Here is a 20,240-nt window from a genome sequence, read left to right on the forward strand (position 1 = left end):
CTCTGTAAACACCCTTTTAAAAGATGGTTATCTAATATTTCTTAATGATCATTCTCAGCAAGGGGAACTCATTACTTTAAGAGAACCAGTTCAATTGTTTCAACTTATGTTGTTAAATGTGTTCTTTTATATGTTGCATGAGATATTATACTACTCTACCCTTTTGGATTCATAGGAAATCCATTTTAACTATTTGAAAGGCTAGCAATAATTCATTTTTTTCCTTTAGGGTAAACATTGACATTACTATTTAATTTTTTCATATTTATAGTTTCCAGATTTTTTTATCATTTTCATATACCATTGGTTATCATTATCCATATCCCTCATATACTGTGGCATCTATATAATGTCTAGCAGCATGATTTTTTTTTTGTACCAGGGATTGAACCCAGGGGAACTTAACCACTGAGCCACATCTCCAGCCCTTTCTATTTTTTATTTTGAGACAGGATCTCACTGAGTTGCATGGGGCCTTACTGAGTTGCTGAGGGTGGTTTTGAATGTGTGATTTTCCTGCTTCAGTCTCCTGAGCTACTGGGATTAAAGGCATGCTCCACTGTGTCCTGCTATTAGCATGATTTTTGCCTGTGATTTTATTACATCTCTTTAGTAGCCTTTTGATGTTATGGATGTAAATCTGGATCTCCCATCTACCTGACACAGGAACACAATATGCACAAAATCAACAACAAAAAGGAAGCTGAGTCTAATATATCAAGACTAAAACAGTGCTACAAATTCATGCATAGACTATGAGTAAAACAACCATAAATGCACGTATAACTACCAAAACAAGTATTTCACTGCTCTGGAAATTAATCAAAATAAATTGAGAAACTTAAAACAAACAAACAAACAAACAAAACCTACTGAACTTAAAGTAAGAATAGCACAAGCTTGTAGTATTCTAGTATTCTTGTCTAGTGCTACTTCTCTTCCATTCTTCCTCATCCCTAGCTCTATTGATGACATTTCAACCAGAATGAGGTAGGCCTTGAAAACCAGCAGATTTATTGCCCTTACTGGAAAGAGATCAGTTGATATGGAGCCTTGTCAGTTAGAATATGGATCTTTGTGGCAAGGAACAGGGAGGGCCAATTTATGAACTAGTTTGAGGTTGTAGTCCAATTTGGAGCATGAAACAATCTTACATACTAGTGGAATTTAATAGTTTTAAGAGATAAGATAGTCAGAGACTTGATAAATTCCCCATATGTCCTATGTTGACTAGGGATAATGGATATGCACAGCAGATAACAAAGTGGGCCCAAACCACCCATGCATTCCTGCTCAGTAAAGCCTAAGAATAGGTGCAAACCAAATTTAAGTGGTCCAGTGGAAATGAAAACCAGGTAAGATTCTAAAAGTCCAGAATTTCAAATGGACTACTCTGTCCACAGATAAATCCTATCAGTGGAAGAGGAAATTTTACTGGCTTGAGATAGTTTTTAAGAATATATGATAAATATTTTGCTAAACACTGAGGCTGGAGAACAGCTTTAAAGGGTATAAAAAAGCCATGCTTCAAATAATGGAGTAGTGACATTAGTGACCTATGTTACAAGGGAAACAGACCTTTAGGCCATCAAGTTACTGAAGCAACAAACAGATGTGACAGTAGCTTTCAGAGGGAAATATCAATACCAGGAATTGCTGTATTTTACTGTTTCAATTGTTCAACATTCAACCAAAGATTTAGATATATGCAAAAAACAAATATATGGCACATACTCAGGAAAAAAAAATGGTCAGTAGAAATTTTATCTTAAGTGTCTCTGTATATTGGATTTAGCAGACAAAGGCATCAAAATAGCTATAAGATTTTCAAAGAACTATAGGAAACCATGATAAAAGGAAAGTAAGAGTGGTAGGACTGCAGACACTCACTGCATGAAGAATTTCTACAAAGAGTTATTATAAGAAAGAGGCAAAGATATATTCTAAGCTTAAAAAGTATAGTAACTAAAATTAAAATTTTACCAAATAGACTTAACCACAGATTTGAGATGACAGACAAAATTAGTAAATATGCCAGTAACTCAGTAGAATTTGTATCCCCTAAGGAAAGGGGACAGATAGGGGGGGAAAAAAAGAAATAAAAGTCAAAGAGCCACAGAACCAAGAGAGAAGAGGCAGAGCAGAGCAAAAATAAATAAATAAATAAAAGTGGAAGAAATAACAGCAGAAAAGTTTCCAGATTTGGTGAAGAACAAACTGCAATGTTAAGAAGCTAAACTAACATAAAACACAGATACATCATAGGTAAACTGTTGAAAACCAAAAGTAAATATAAAATCTCAAAAGATGGAAAAAGAAAATGAATCGTCATGCATGGAGAACTAACAATACCTTTAATAACTAACTTTTTATCAGAAATTATGGAGACCACCAGGTATGACATATTCCAAGTGCTGAAAGAAAAAAAATCTGTTAATCAACTATTCTTTATCCAGTAAAACTAGTATTCTAAAATGAGGATGAAAAACAAAAAGCATTCCCATTCCCATATGAACAAAAGATTGAGAGAATTTCTTGCTATATGTTGTCAGTAAGAGACACACCTTCAATTCAAACACAGTGAAAGTGAAAGGATGGAAAACGATATACAAAGAAAGCAGTAGTGATAAGAGAACTGGAGTGGGCATATAAATACCATACAAAATAGACTTTACAACAAGAAGTATTTCTGAAGACAAGTAGGGATATTTCATTATAGTAAAAAGGTCAGTGTGAAAGGAAATGTTACAGTTATAAATATGTATGACTCTAACAATAGCATTCCAAAATGCATGAAACAAAAACTGTAAGAGGAGAAATAATAGTCTTACCAGTATGACTAGGGATTTCAGCATCCTGTTCTCAATACTTGATTTAACAACAAAGTAGACAAAGAATTAACAAGGTGATAGAAAATAACTTAAAAGTATTAATTTTAAAAGAATTAAAATGATACATTGAAGACTTCACCAACATTACAAACTAACTTGATATATTTTAATTGCTATGTATAGAAAACACCACCCAGTTACTGTGGAAAATATCTATTAAGTATATGTGAAATGTTCTTTAGGTTAGACCATATTCTGGACCATAAAACAAGCTTCAATAGATTTGAAAATATTAAAATCATATAACAGTAAATTTTCTTTTTTAAAACATTTTAATATAAAGGAAAGACTATAAATTATTGCTTTCCTTAGGTGCTTAACTTTCTAACATGTTGTTTCTCTTTTATTATTTGCCATAGGTAAAAGTTATTGCCCTCAATGGTCTGTATACCTTAAATATTTAGGCTTTATTCGTAATTGTCTAGTGTGCTTTTTATTGCCATGGTTATTTAAATATTTAGAGAACTTAATAATACATTTTATTTTGAATAGCTCTGTATGAGAAAATCAATATATTTCATAGACTTCATGTTTTTTAAAATTATGGTAGGAGAAATAATTGCATTTTATTTTCTCTAGACCTTTAAGAAAGCAATCTGCAGATTTTATTGTTCAAAGGAATTTTGTGAGAAACTTTATACATACATATATTCTTCATCTAAGAAAGTCTCTAAATTAAGTGGAGGCACAAAAATCCTTTTATTATCTTTCTCTTCCAGTACTGGGGATTGAACACAGTGCACTTTACCACTGAAATGTATCCCCAGCCCTTTATATTTTTGAGATAGGGTCCTACTAAATCTCTGAGACTGAACCTTGAATTTGTGATCCTCCTGCCTCAGCCTCCTGAGTCACTGAGATTATAGGCATGTGCTACCATGCTTGGCCTTTTAGTATCTTTTAAAAGGTCAATAAATAGGAACAGTTTTTAAGATTATACAAACTGCTTATTGGGGAAAAAAAGAAAGAAACTTATCAGTAGATCCACATACAGTAAGTTAATTGCCTTATCAAATTTTTATTCATTTTAATTTTAATTTTATAGCTTGTAGTATCTCCAACATTAAAAAAGGAAATTAGTTTGTGAAGTGGTAGAGATCATAAGCCAAATATACCATTACTGGTACATATTAGCAGTTAAACATTAATACAGTATTACTTTCAGCAACATTGTCAGGTAATTAAAAGAGGTTATAAATTGAAGGATAAATTACTGGATTTACTATTTATTTTCTCTCTCACATTGGGATAGGTCCTTTCTTTTCAAGTATTTCCTCATTTGTAAAATGATTATAATAAATACAATGGGGCTAGGATTGTGGCTCAAGTGGTAGAGTGCTTACCTAGCACGTGAAGACATTGTGTCCACTTAAAACAAACAAACAAACAAATAAATAAATAAATAAATAAATAAATACAGTGTATCAAGTAGATTTGTGAGCAAAGTGTAAAACTTAACCTATTTTTGTTAAAATGCCTCTATTGACAACTATGCCTTAATGATTGTTGTTAAAACTTACTTTATATATATAAAAATTCTCCCAAAGCTAGCAATATGTTTTGGAGTTAGTCTTTGTGTGTGGGATATCTCTGTTTCTGGACTAACTACCTGGTTTATGTGGAGTCTGCAAGAGATTAAAGGAATATGAGTAGGAAAAGAAGAACTCAAAAACTATCCCTATTTGCCCATGCTATAACTCTATATTTAGAAAACCCAAAAAAACTAACAGAAAACTTACAGAAATCATAAATGAATTCAGCCAAGTAGTGAGATATAAAATTAACACCTATGAATCAATTACATTCCTATACATCAGTGGTGAATCAGCTGAAAGAGAAATTAGTAAAACTGTCCCATTCACAATAGCCTCAAAAAAGAAAAAAAGAAAAAAAAAACACTTGGGAATCAATTTAACAAAAGATTTGAAAAACTTCTACAATGAAAACTATAGAACACTAAAGAAAGAAATTGAAGAAGATGGAAAGATTTCTCATGTTTTTGGAATACTACCAAAAGCACTGTACAGATTTAATTCTACTCCTATTAAAATTACAAGACATTCTTCATAGAAATAGAAAAAGCAGTTATGAAATTCATTTGGAAAAATAAGAGGCCCAGATTAGCCAAAGCAATCTTAAGCAAGAAAAGTGAAGCAGGAGGCATCACAATATGAGACCTTAAATTATATTACAAAGCTGTAATAACAAAAACAACAGGATGTTGGCACCAAAACAGACATGAAGACCAATGGAATGGGCCAGAAGACACAAAGACAAACCCACATATATATAATTAGTTATCTCATTCTAGACAAAGGTGCCATAAACATACATTGGAGAAAAGATAACCTCTTCAAACAGTGTGCTGGGATATTGGAAACCTATATGTAGTAGAATAAAATTTAATCCCTATCTCCCACCCTGCACAAAAAAAGTGGATCAAGGACCCCAGGCATTAGACCAGAGACCTTGCATCTGTTAGAAGAAAAAGTAGACCCAAATATCCATCATGTCAGCTTAGGAACTGACTTCTTTAACAAAACCCCTAAAAGGTGAGAAGGTAAGAAATAAAATCAAGAATCTATAAATGGGACAATATCAAACTAAAAAGCATCTTGACAGCAGAGGAATGAAGAAGGTGATAATCTCCAGAATATACAAACACCTCAAGAAAGTTAACACCAAAAAACATAACCCAATCAATAAAAGGGCAAAAGAACTAATAAGGCACTTCACAATAGAAGAAATACAAATGGCCAACAGATACATTAAAAACTATTCAACATCTTCAGCAATAGAGAAATACAAAAATAAAACTATACTGAGATTCACTCTCACTCCAGCAGAATGGCCATTATAAAAAATGCAAGTAACAATATTGTTGGTGGGGATGTCGGGGAAAAGGCACACTCATACATTACTGGTGAGACGCCAAGTTGGTGCAACCACTAAGGAAAGCAGTATGGAGGTTCCCTAAGAAACTTGGAATGGAACCACCATTTGACCCAGTTATTCCACTCCTTAGTCTTTACCCAAAGGATTTATAATCAGCGTTCTACAGTGACACAGCCACATCAGTGTTTATAGTAGCTTAATTCACGATAGCAAAGCTATGGAACCAACCTAGGTGCCCTTTGACAGATGAATAGATAAAAGAAAGTGTAGTATATAGACACAATGGAATATTACTCAGCCATAAAGGAAAATGAAATTATGGCATTTTCTGGTAAATGGATGAAACTGGAGACTATCATACTAAGTGAAATAAGCCAATCCTCCCAAAAACAAAGGCTGAATATTCTCTTTGATATGTGAATGCTAACCCACAACAAGGGAGGGGAATATTAGAAGTTCATTAGGCTAGACAAAGGGGAACTAAGGGAAGGGGGACTGTGATTAGGAATGGCAGTAGAATGATTTGGACATAACATTCCTGTGTTCACATATGAATACATGACCAGTGAAATTCCATATTATGTATAACCTCCTAATTAGAATAAGTTATCCATGTATAATGTGTCCAGATACACTTTACTATTGTATATATCTAAAAATAACAAATAAAAAGATTAATTTTTAAGACTATTTTAAAAACAAATAATTAGAGATTGCTTTGATTTATCTCTAGGCATTCTGGGATCTTCTACATTTTCAAAATACTATATTGAAACATTAATATCCAGAAAGCACTTAATTTCATATCTCTATCCTAATGAAATAATTTATGCAATATTAAATTCTATTAACTTTTTATCATAGAGACTAGTTTATCTTAATTACTAATTTTAAGAATTTATAATAATTACTAATTTTAAGAATTTTTAAAAATTATTTTAAATTATAAAAATAATATTTTATTCAAATGGAGCACAACTTTTTCATTTCTCTGGTTGTACATGGTATAGAGTCTCACCATTTGTGCAATCCTTTTTTTTTTTTTGAAGATTGAGCCACATCCCCAGCCCCATTTGTGCAGTCATACGCATTCATAGGGTAATAATGTCCATCTCATTCCAACATCTTTCTCCACCTCACTCTTTCTCTCCCCTCCCTCCCTCCCCACTGCTCAATCCGAAGTTCCTCCATTCTTCCCTTGCTCCCTCACCCAATTATGGATTAGCATTCACTTATCAGTGAAAACATTTGGCCTTTGTTTTTTGGGGACTGGCTTACTTGCCTTAGCATAACATTCTCCAACTCTGTCCATTTACTTGTAGATGTCATAATTCCATTATTTTTTAAGGCTGAGTAATATTCCATTGTGTATATATACCACAGTTTCTTTATCCATTCATCTATTGAAGGGGTGTCTTAAGTAGTTTACACAGTGTAGCTACTGTGAATTGAATGATTACGAATTTTGATTTCTTTGTTGTGAAAATTAATATTCTCTATAAAAAACTATTTCAACAAATAGAGAGAATACAAATATTAACACATATTTATTTGTATATCTTTTAAAGGACATTGTATGACAGATTCATAAGCTAAAAGGGGTTTTTAAAAAATTAAAAAGGATCTAATGATCTTAATATAAAAGAAGACCTGAAAACTATTACTTTGTTTGGGTGCTTAATTTTGTAGCATACTGTTTCCTGTCTACTCTTCGCCACAGGTAAAAATTAGCTTCTTAAACAACCCAAATACTTTTTTTTTCATGGCAAAGGAAGCTCTTTGATGTATTATTTTCTTCAAAGAAACCGTGCAAATTATGCAACATACCTAAATAGCTCCTGAATACCAAGGAAATTCTACCACTACTGAACATACAGTTGACTACAGTATAAAACAAACAATGGCCAGGGCTTCTGGTTAAGATGACAACCCAAATAATTTTCCCTTTGAGCATTTATAGTCTTTAATCATAATTGTCTATTGTGCTTTTTATTGCTGTGGTTATTTAAGATAAGTATTTAGAGAATTTCATGACACACTGTGTTTTTTTTACTGTATCTCCCTGAGAAAAATGTATGTGTTTTACAGACTTTATTTTGTGTTTACCTTTAACCTTGTAGGTTACCTTGTAGGATAACATAAAACTGGGCTCACCATAGATGTTCAAGGAATATTTGTTGATTGATTAATATTGTCATCTTTTATACAAGGAAAATAATACTGGTATGAAATTACTTCCAAAAATTACTAATGGTTTCTATATTAGTCTTTTTCTCTCTTTTTAGCTCCTCTTTTTTTTTCTTTTTTAAATTTATTTCTTACATACATGACAATAGTGGAGTGCATTACATTCATAATTATCCATTCACAGTACAATTTTTGTAACTCTGTATATAAAGTATGTTCACACCAAATTATGCCATTATACATGAGATCTCATATTTTTTGCATACAATTTTTAATACATTATACCATCATTTATCATATCTCTGTTTGTATATAAGGTATGTTGACACCAAATTCACATCTTCATACTTATATATTGTATAATGATGAGGGTCTCTTTCCACCATCCATGCTATTCTCCTTCTCCCTCCCTTTCCCTCCAACCCCTGTTGCCTATCTAGAGGTAATTTTCCTCCCATGCTCTCCCTCCCTACTCCATTTTGAGTCACCCCTCTTATATCAGAGAAGACATTCAACTTTTGTTTTTTTTGGATTTGGCTAACTTCACTTAGCGTAATCTGCTCCAATGCCATCCGTTTCCCTGCAAATGCCATGATTTTATTCTTTTTTAGTGCTGAGTAACATTCCATTGTGTATAAATGCCACATTTTTTTTTAATCCATTCATCCACTGAAGGACATCTAGGTTGGCTCCACAGTTTAGCTATTGTAAATTGTGCTGCTATAAACATTGATGTGGCTGTGTCCCTGTAGTATGGTCCTTTGGGTATAGTCCAAGAAGAGGAATAGCTGGGTCAAATGGTGGTTCCATTCCCAGCTTTCCAAGGAATCTCCATACTGCTTTCCAAATTGGCTGCACTAATTTGCAGTCCCACCAGCAATGTATGAGTGTACCTTTTTCCCCACATCTTCACCAATTCTTGTTGTTTGTCTTCATAATGGCTGCCATTCTTACTGGAGTGAGACGGTATCTTAGAGTAGTTTTGATTTACATTTCTCTGATTGCTAGAGATGATGAGCATTTTTTTGTATATTTGTTGATTGATTGTATATCCTTTTCTGAGAAGTATCTGTTCAGGTCCTTTGCACATTTATTGATTGGATTATTTGGCTTTTTTTGGTGCTAATCTTATTGAGCTCCTTATATACTCTAGAGATTAGTGTTCTATCTGATGTATGAGGGGTAAAAGTTTGTTCCCAGGATGTAGGCTCCCTGTTCACCTCACAGATTATTTCTTTTGCTGAGAAAAAACTATTTAGTTTGAATTCATCCCATTTATTGATTCTTGGTTTTAATTCTTGTGCTATAGGCGTCTTATTAAGGAAGTTGGGGCCTAGCCCCACATGATGAAGATTAGGTCCTACTTTTTCTTCTATTAGACGCAGAGTTCCTGGTTTAATTCCTAGATCCTTGATCCATTTTGAGTTAACTTTTGTGCATGGTGAGAGATAGAGATTTAATTTCATTTTGTTGCATATGGATTTCCAGTTTTCCCAGCACCATTTGTTGAAGATGCTATCCTTTCTCCAGTGCATGATTTTGGCACCTTTGTCTAATATAAGATAGTTGTCTATTTGTGGGTTAATCTCTGTGTCCTTTATTCTGTACCATTGGTCTACCATCCTGTTTTGGTGCCAGTACCATACTGTTTTTGTTACTATTGCTCTGGAGTATAGTTTAAGGTTGAGTATAGTGATACCGCCTGTTTCACTCTTCCTGCTTAGAATTGCTTTAGCTGTTCTGGGTCTCTTTTAAACAATATTCCTGAATATTGTCTAAAGAAGTTGATTTAGCTTACAGTTTTAGAGGTGGAAAGTCTAACCCCATCTGGTTTGGCTTCTGGTGAGGACTCTCTTAGCTGTGTCACATCATGACAAATGGCATTGTGGTGGAAGGATGCATGAGAAAGCAATCACATGGAGATACAGGGCTCAAGAGAGCCAATCTTGGTGTTTTGTAACAACCCTTATGAAAATTACCCAGAATTCCATGAGAAGTATACTAATTCTTTCTGAGGACAGCACCCCTAATGACCTAATCACATTCCACTGGACCTCACCTTTTAAAGGTTCCATATACCCTTCCACTAGGCTTTACCTTTTAAAGGTTCCACTACTTCTTAGCATTGCCACAATGGGGACTAAGCTTCCAACAAACATGAATGCTTCAGAGACATGCTTAAACTATATCCATACCATAGTAATTCCCTTTCCTTTATAATGCTCAGGAATTTACTGTTATTTATACACTGCCTGAAATGTTTAAGCAGTTTAATGATTTCAGGTCATGTTATATTCAAATTTTTGTTGTTGTTAAACCTAGGAGTGTGACCTTCCCATTTAGGAGAACATATTGTAAATTAGATTTATTTTTAAAAGAATATGACTAAAGAGTAATAAGATAGTAAGGTACTAAGAAGTTTTTAATACTAAATAGCATCAATACTTCTTACCACTATTGGGATTCCAATTTTGAAATGTTTATTAGTTTATAAGTGAAATTCATTTGTTTATATAAGATAGGAACTCAGAAATGAATGTGGTCCCTATTTTAAGAGATCAGGTTTAAGCTCAGTCAATAGGCAACTGAAATATTTCTCACCTTATTTTTACAAAGGAAGCTATTTCTGGCATTATATAGATAAAATCTGAAATAATCCTTGGGAATTGAGTCTACCTATTTACCAATAACAGTATTTAAATTTGTAGAAGTGAAACATTTGTAGCATACATTTCTTATTTTCAATAGTCTTAATTTAAAAAATCTTGCAAGAATAAATCATTGTGGTTAAGTATTATCTCTTGAAACCTTTGAGTAAAAAGTCATTTATCAATTTCCCAAACCTGAAGAAAAATGTGAAAAAATGGGTATTCACTTTTGTTTTCTTACCTCTCCTTCCCTCCCACCAAAGCAGATTGCCAAACTGAGGCAACAGCTTCAACGTAGTAAACAAAGTAGTCGTCACAGTAAGGAAAAGGATCGGCAATCTCCTCTCCATGGCACCCATATAACAATCAGTCACACTCAGGTAAGCAAAATTCTTCTTGTTTGGATTTGAAAAATTCCTTTCAATTCATTGTTAATGGAGAATTAATAATTTGGGGAGTTAAAAAATACAACGAAACCTTTGCTATTGTTTGTTAAATTGCTATAAGATTTTTAAAAAACTTATTTTTAACCTTTTAATAACAGATATCACAGAATATAGTGGTCTGAAGGCGGATACTGACCTGATGTACTTATTGAACAAGTATGGGCATTTCTTGTTTAATCTTCTTAATAGTTCTTTAACACATGTATTTCTGTATCCCTCCCTATATTTTACCTCTATTTTACTTATGAAGGAATTCAAAGAGTTTTTAAGCCCTCCCTCAAAAAAATGTAGTAAGAAATATATCCCAAGGAAAAAAAAATTAAGAAAGCTGCTCTAACTCAAATAAATTTACAAATGTTGATGTAAACCACATTGTCAGTTCATCATTTTCTTGAGAAATTAAAAATACGTTGAACAATCCAGAATTTCCACTCTTTGGTATCTATTCACAAGAAATAAAAGCATATATCCAGGCATTACTACTAGTAATAAAAACATAGAAACAAATATTAATCACTAGTCAATAGATATTCCAGTCAATAAATAATCCATATCCATACAGTATAATACTACTCCGTAGTGAAACAGAAGGGAGAACTGATCCATGTGATGTGATGGTTGAATATCAAAAACATTATGCTGAGTAAAAGAATTTAGGAGCAAAAAAACTTAGGAGCAGAAATCTACATACTGTATGGTTTGCTATATTCTCAAAAAGACAAAATTATAGAAACAAAGTATTGGAGATGGGAATTAACTGCAGAAAGGTTCTAGGGAATTTGCAGCAGAGGGAGGGATAGAGGTTATAAATGTGGCTATATTGATAATGGGAATGACTATGTTTATCAAAGCTCAACTAATGGCATACTTGAAATGGGGTGATTTTATTATATACTGATAATACCTCATCAAAGGTATAAAGCAAACAGACAAGCCTTAGTCATTTAAAATGAAAATTTATATATGCCTGCCTTTTCTTCTTAATCTGATAGAATTGGCATATTATTCAATTTATTTTAAACACTATCTCTAGGAATATAGTACATTTTATGTCAGATTAATTGACTTGTTGATTTAGTGAAAAAACTTACACAGTTTTCAAATTTACTTAAAAATAATTATTTTGAGATTCAAGAAGGTGGATTAGAGGAAAGCTACATTCCTAGTTGCTCCATGGCTCGTGACTCAAGCAGCAGGAGTACTGTTTCTCAGTGAGGTGGGTGAAGGAGGGATTTCATTAAAACTCAGTATTGGACAGAGTGTCTTAGAGATTCAGAAATTTGGGTATATTAAACAAGAAAGAGATTACCTTGAAGCCAAGCCGGTTGCAGCAGCAATGGTAGTGGTACTAGTTCAGCACAAAGTGGAGGGAAAACACAGAAAGAAAGATAATGGAAAGATTTAGTATATAAAAAAAAATTGAGATCAGACTGCCTTTAACCTGATCCAAAGGCTGCACTGTGAACTGGTGCTTGAAAAGTGCCCTGTGTTTCCCAACTGGCCTCAGAGACTGAGGTGGAGCCATTTTGAGGTGGCCACGCTATAGCTCCTGCTGCAGGAGCCAGGAGATCTGAGCTACACTGTCCTGGCAAGTGCCTACCATGTCACCTAGGGTGTATCTAGCAAAAGAAAGCGAAACAGACACAGAGAATATTTTACCCAGGAGGATTCAAGTCAGAAAAGTGAAGGGGAGCCCAACCCTCTTCCTGCTTTGAGACTGGAAACTGATGTGACCTGCTGAAGTGGGTTGGGAATCTGAATAGGCCAGTGTGTATATACTTAGGGACTAAGCCTGGGAAGCCTGTGTTCATGGGCAGCAAAGGATTGAGGATTGGTTCCCACTCCATGAGTAAAATCCTTCAGAGATTTCTGAGTTCCAGACATGCAGCAGAGATTGGCAGCTGCCAGGGGTATGTTGATTTAATTACCCCAGAGCAAACACCACCCAAAAAAGCCCCTGAGGCCTGATTAGACCTGAGCCCTACCTGCCGAAACTCCACTCATAGAATTCTGCAGCAGCCATTGAGTACATTTGTCTGGTCTGTGTAGACAAAATTCAATTGACAGTACTTCCCATCCCATCCTACCTCATACTGGGGAGAAGAGAAGCTGCAAGAATTATTTGAACCAGCTTCAGTCTTGGGCCACTCCAAGACTGCTACACAAAAAAGAGGAAGGGGTTAACAATCTCTTAGTATATAGCTCTCAGCCTCTTATTTACCTCAAGTATAAATGGAAAGAAAGACAATCAGGCGTAGAGGGTGACCATCTATTCTCAGCGACTATTTTGACCACCTTGTAGAAATGATGCCTTCCTTTTTCATTAAGAATGTCTTTCTTTCTTTTTTTTTTTTTTGGTGTGTGTGTGTGTGTGTATGTGTGTGTGTGTGTTTGCTGTGCTGAGGGTTAATGGACACATGCATATTTGTTTCTTTTTTTTCCCCATTTTAGTTATTTTTAAATGTAGCTATTTTTTCTTGTCGACAGTGCTCCTTGTTCCACACAAAAATTAATGACACTTAATCTTCAGCTATACTTCAGTGCAAAGAATAAGAGACAAAAATCTAATCTAACAACCAAGCCCCCAAGTAGAAAGGACTAGATGTGGCCCCCAGGTCCCTCTAAGGACATCCATTGCTATAGCAAAAACAGAAATAACAGAAAACCTGCAGATACCACACCTATAAAGTGGCCTCAATCTGGATCACTCTAGGAAATTTTAGCAAGTAAAGATTGTATCCTAAACAGGCTCAAACATAAGAATGGAAGAAAAATCCCTCCTAACAGATGCATAAAATCCACTACAGGAATACAAGAAATATGGAAAAACAAGCTAATACAACACCTGCTAAAATTTATGATTCACAAGTTGATGAACCCAAAAATATTGAGTGGATGAATTATCAGATAAGGAATTCAAAGGAATTATTATAAAAATACTCACTGAATTCCAAGGAAACACAGAAAACCAACTGAGTGAATTAGAATATGAATGAGAAATTCAATGAGAAGATAGAAATATTGAAAAAGAACCAAACAAATCTTAGAAATGGAAGACTCAGCAAATCAAAATGTTCATTTGAAAGTCTAATAAAATAGAACATTCTGAAGACAGAATCTCAGAGCTGTAAGACAAAGTGGTCAGCCTTGAACATTCAGATAGCAGTAAAGGAAAAAAATATACATGATCAGAATATACAAGAACTCTGGGACAACATGAAGAGATCACTGGAATTGAGGAGGGCTGTGAGATGTGGGTTAATGGAATGGATAAACTCTACAGGGAAACAGTAACAGAATCTTTTGCAATCCTTCAGAATGAGATGTATATCCAAATAGAGGAGGCATTCGGAACACAATAGAAAAGATCAAAAAAGAACCTCTCCACTTCACTTTTTGAAACTGAAAATTCTTTTGTCTTCCTAACACATTGTCTTTCCTCTTAATTACTGTATTTTTACCATCTTTTAGCACTAATTTGCCCTTATAACTTATGTCCCCACCATTAATGTCTCCATAATATATAACATATTATAATAAAATGCCTATCATACAGAATAAGGATAGAATTTTTAAAGCCTCAAGAGAAAAATGTCAAATGGTTTAGAGGCAAGCCAATCAGGGTTACTTCTGATTTCTCAGCACAAACTCTAAAAGCCAGGATTGTTTGGAATGATGTGTTCCAAGTCCCAAAAGAAAATATTTGTGAACCAATATTGCTTTGTCCAGAAAGCTGTCCTTCAAAATCAAAAGGGAATTCCTAGAAGAAAATGCAACTCCTAAAAGAAAATGTAGGGCCAGCACTCTAACTTTTAGGCATAGACAATGACTTTTCTCAATAGGAGCCCTAAGGCTCAATAAATAACACTAAGAGTTAATAAACAGGACAGCATCAAATAAAAAGCTTCCTGACAGCAAAGGAAACATTTAGGAATATAAATAGAAATCACTGAATGGGAAAAAAATCTATTCTAGCTGTTCTTCTAATAAGACTAATGTCTAGAATATATTTTAAAGAGCTCAAAAATTTTTAGACTAAAAATCAAATAACTGAATTAATAAATGGGCAAATGAATTAAATAGACAACTTCTCAAAAGAAGAAATACATGAAAAAATGTTCAACATCATTAGCAATTGGGGAAATGCAAATCAAAAACTACACTGAGATCTCACACCAGTCAGAATGTCAGTCATCAAGAAAAAATAATAATGCTCGAGAGGATATGGAGAAAAAGGAACTCTTTTAGGCACTATTGGAAGTCTGTATTGAGGATCCTCAAAAGACCAGGCATGGAACCACCAGATGACCCAGCTATACCACTCCTTGGTATTTATCTTCAAGAATAAAAGTCATCTTACTACAGTAGGAGGGCATACCCGTGTTTATAGTGGCACAATTAACAATAGCCAAACTGTGGAATCAGCCTAGGTTTTCATTGACAGATGAATGGATAAAGACAATACACCATGGAATTTTATTCAGCCATAAAGACAAATGAAATTATGATATTTGCAAGAAAATGGATGGAACTAGAGACCATGATATTAAGCAAAATAAATCCAGCTCTGAAGATCAAGAGTTGTACAAATATGTAACAACAAATCCCATCAATATGTATAACTATAATTCACCAACAAAACCAATAAAAATGTGGGAAAAATTATCTTTTGATACACAAGTATTTTTTAGTTACATATGAAATCTAGAATGTGCTTTAAAGTACTTAAAGATCAGCAGCCCAAAAAAAGGTGTTTAGATTAAATTGTCAGATGTTGATACTATTTGAAGCTGGTTGATACATTCCTAAGGGCTTATGCCATTCTATCTAATTTTGTTTATGTTTGGAATTTTGCTTAATAAAAAAGGGGGAAAATTGAAATTTAGTGAGATGACTAGCCAAAATGTAAAGAGAAAAATTTTGTTAGTTTTTTTTTGCAGTAGCAATAATGTTAATATAATGAAAAAATATAAAATTAAACTTAAAAGAAATATGCAGTATATATATATATATATATATATATATATATATCTTTATTGAGTGCATGAAAAATAAAAGAGAGATATAAATGGGAAGTCTTCACATACTAATGGATGGGAAGATAATATAAAAGACAGAGCTCATGAATGGGCACCAGTTCACAAATGGCAGGAGCATAGCACTGAGTATGGGAAACACTCATGCTGACCAGCAACTGGAAGTCTGCCTCATTACAGATCATATATGTCAATTTTAATCATGTAAGCTGAGATCACACATTGTTTTAACCTTTACCTTGTTAATCTGTCTTATTTCCTTCCCATTTTATGATTTCATTGATCATGGAAAGGATTCATTGACACTTTTTGGTAACCGTTACAACTATCAGAGATGCTTAATTTTGGAGAATGCCGGCAAAAAACATTTGAAAACCTTAAAGTTGTTAAATGAGTGTTGAGTTTAGCAATATTATTGCTATATTGCTTAATAATCCAGTAGGTATTCTTTTTTTTAGTTATAGATAGATAGAAATACCTTTATTTTTATTTATTTTTATGTGGTGTTGAGGACTGAACCCAATGCCTCACACATGGTAGGCAAATGCTGTACCAATGAGCCACAATCCCAGCCCCTAGTAGGTTTTCTTAAGTGGTTAACAAAGTGGAAATGAAAAATTATACTAAAAGGTCACTTGTCACTGTATAGGAAACATCTTTTAAGCACACAGATCTGTATGGTGGAGACATATTAAAACTTACATGATTTCAGCTATACTTTTCCCAATAAAACAGAAAAAGGGAAATGAATGAAACTGTGCCGAAGACTGTGTCTGCCATCCTATTGAATAAATGTGTACATTATACAGTTACACCTTGACATTTGCGTAAAGGGATTTTCAAGGATTATTTTGACTCTTATGTAATTTTTACCTTACTTTAGAACCTAAATTTTTGTACATGTACCTAAATTCTTACTATTTTTAAAATGTCAAAGTGACACTATTCATGAGTTTTAATTTGAAGGGTTTTTTGTTTGTTTTTTTTTGGTGGTGCTGATTAAACCAGGGCCTTGCATATACCTGGCAAGAACTCTACTACTGAGTATATCCATAGCTTTTTGATTTTTTAAGATTTACCATTCTTTTTAGTTCTTGATTGCTTTGAATACAAATAATTTGACACTACTTTATCTTTTGTCTCAGGCTACTGGATCAAGGTCAGTTCCTATGCCACTGTCAAATGTATCAGTGCCAAAATCGTCTGTTTCACGTGTGCCCTGCAATGTAGAAGGAATAAGTCCTGAATTGGAAAAAGTATTTATTAAGGAAAACAATGGGAAAGAGGAAGTGTCCAAGGTAAGGTTCCATGGGATATTTGAATTCTTTTTTTCTGTAATATTACAAACTATCTAAAAAATACTTTTTTTGAGTAGCAGCTGTTCAGAAAAATAATTTACATACAATATAATTTACTCAGTACACAATTCAGTAGTTCACAGAGTTGTGGAAACCATCACCAACATCAGTGCACTTCCATCACCCCAGGAAGAAGCTTCATACTCTTTGGCAGTAACCTCTTATTTCTAACACTCAAGGCTCTAGGTAACCACTAGTCTTCTCCCTGGGTCTATGAATTTTCCTATTCTAGATACTTCAGAAAAATAGAATCATATAATATGTAGCCTTTTGTAACTGGCTTTTTTCACTTAGCAAAGCGTTTCTAAAATTCATCCATGTTTTAGCATATCCAGTATTTTCTATTTATTGCCCAACATTACTCATTTGTACAGATTTTATTTATCCAGACATCAACCCATGCACATTTAAGTTATTTCTGGTTTTCGGCTATTATGAATAATGCTGCTATGAACATTTCTATAGAAATTTTCATGTTAGCATTTTTTCATTTCTCTTGAGTGTATACCTAGGATTGGAATTGCAAATATGGTAACTTACATTTAGCCTTTTGGAGAACTGCCAGACTTTTTCAAAGTGTCTACAACATTTGACATTCCCATCAGCAGTGTATGAGGGTTATTGTTTCTCTACATCCTTGCCAGTGATTGTAATTATCTGTCTTTTTTTATTATAGCCATTGTAGTAGCATCTCATCATCATATTGAATTGCGTTTCCTAATGGCTAATGATGTTAAGCATATTTTCACGAATTATTGGTGACTTCTATATCTTATTTGGAGAAATTTTTATTTAGACCCTTTTCTCTGTTTACCCTTTTCTTCTAGATAAATACTGAGAAGTGGGATAGCTGGGTCATTTGTGATTGTGAATGGAATCACATTTGTTATTCCATTCACAAATTCTCGGATTCTTTTGTTTATTACTGAGTTGTAAAAGTACTTTATGAAGATTTTTATTTTCCAGAGACAAGCATCTTATCAGATATATCATTTGCAAATACTATGTCCTATATTCCATCACTTGTCTTTTCATTTTCTTTATTATGTTCTTTGAAGAAAATTTCTATTTTCAATAAAAAGTCATTTATTTATTTTTCTTATACTTTCAGTATCAAAGCTAATAAACCACTGTTCAATCCAATGTTGTAATGATTTACTTTTGTGCTGCGTTCTGACTTTTATGGTTTTAGTTCTCTCTTACATTTAGGCCTTGGATCCATTTTGAATTAATCAAAAATACTTAGTAAATTGCCACCTCAATCCCAGAAATGAAATCTGGACACTATTGTATGTGAACCTTCTATTTGGTCATATTTAAAAAAATGTTTTATTAGTGCATTATGATTTGTACACAATATGGAATTTGTTGTAAATATCCATATATGCACATAGTTTGCTCTGTTTCTTTCTCCAGTACTTCCCCTCCCCCTTTTCTACTCTCTTTCCCTGTTTTCCTTCCTCTACACTTCTGATCTTTCTTCTATTTATTCAAACTTTTTTATTAGTGCATTATAATTATACATAAAAGTGGTATTTATTTTGACAAATGGTCATTTTTATTCCCCAGTTCTTCCCCTTTTTCTTTCTTTTTCCTTCCTTCTTGAACTCTACCTCTACTCTACTGATCTCCCTTCTATTTTGGTGAAATCCCCCTTTTTTCTTCCTTTTTTTTTCTAATGAGCTTCAACATATGAGAGAAAACATTCAGCCCTTGACTTCCTGAGTCTGGTTTATTTTACTTAGCATGATATTCTCCAGTTCCACCCATTTAACAGGAAATGGCAAAACTTCATTCTTCTTTGTGGCTAAATAAAACTCCATTGTGTATATATGCTGCATTTTCTTATTCATTCATCTATTGATAAATGCTTAGTCTGGTTCCATAACTTGTTCCATACTGGTTCCATAACTATTATAAATTGTGCTGTTATAAGTATTGGAATGCATGTTATCACTGTGGTGTGCTGATTTCATTTCTTCTATATAAATACTGAGAAGTGGGATAGCTGGGTCATTTGTGATTCCATTCAGAGTCTTTTGAGGGATATCCATATTAATTTCCAAGGTGGATGTACTAATTTGCAGCTCTACCAAAAATTCTATAGATGTTCCTTTATCTCTACATTCTCGCCAGTATTTTTTATTATTTATACTCTTGAAGGTTATTGAACTAGGATGAGATGAAATCTCAGTATAGTTTAAGTTTGCATTTTCTTGATCACTAATGATGTTGATTATTTTTTCATGTATTTGTTGGCCATTTGCATTTCTCACTTTGAGAAATGTCTGCTTAGTTCATTTGCACATTTATTGATTGGGTTTTTGGTGTTTTTTGAGTTCTTTATATATTTTGGATATTAATTCTCAGACAGAAGTGTAACTGGCAAAGATTTTCTCTCATAGGTTCTCTTTTCACTCTCTTGTTTCCTTTGCTATGCAGAAACTTTATAATATTATGCCATCCCATATATTGCTTATTGATTTTATTTCTTGTGAATTGGTGATGTTATTAAGGAAGTTGATGCCTGTGCCCATATGTCAGAATGTTAACCCTGTGTTTTCTTCTATCAGTTGCACAGTTTCCGGTCTAATTCCTAGGTCTAGGTGTTTCATCCACTTTGAATTGACTTTTGTGCTAGGTGATAGATATACGTCTAATTTCATTCTTCTATAAATAGTTATCTAGTTTCCCCAGCACCATTGACTTTGGCACCTTTGTCAAAGATAAAGATGACCATATTTGTGTGGGTTTATCTCTGTATTCTATGTTAAAATAG

At 33.5% G+C, this 20,240-nt stretch overlaps 1 protein-coding gene across 2 annotated transcripts in view; it reads left to right on the forward strand.

Moving 5' to 3' along the window:
• Positions 1–20,240, forward strand: part of Glcci1 (glucocorticoid induced 1) — an 83,731-nt gene that overhangs the window by 44,189 nt on the left and 19,302 nt on the right. Inside the window, exons 4-5 of one of the 2 annotated variants that reach the window (XM_026391551.2) lie at positions 10,885–11,001; positions 17,249–17,401. In XM_026391551.2, coding sequence (XP_026247336.1) covers positions 10,885–11,001; positions 17,249–17,401 — 270 coding nt within the window. The remainder of the gene's footprint in view (positions 1–10,884; positions 11,002–17,248; positions 17,402–20,240) is intronic. The other variant, XM_026391552.2, reaches the window with a different exon arrangement.

The sequence above is a fragment of the Urocitellus parryii genome, chromosome 3 (assembly GCF_045843805.1).
Source record: "Urocitellus parryii isolate mUroPar1 chromosome 3, mUroPar1.hap1, whole genome shotgun sequence".
In the NCBI taxonomy this organism is placed as follows: Eukaryota; Metazoa; Chordata; class Mammalia; order Rodentia; family Sciuridae; genus Urocitellus; species Urocitellus parryii.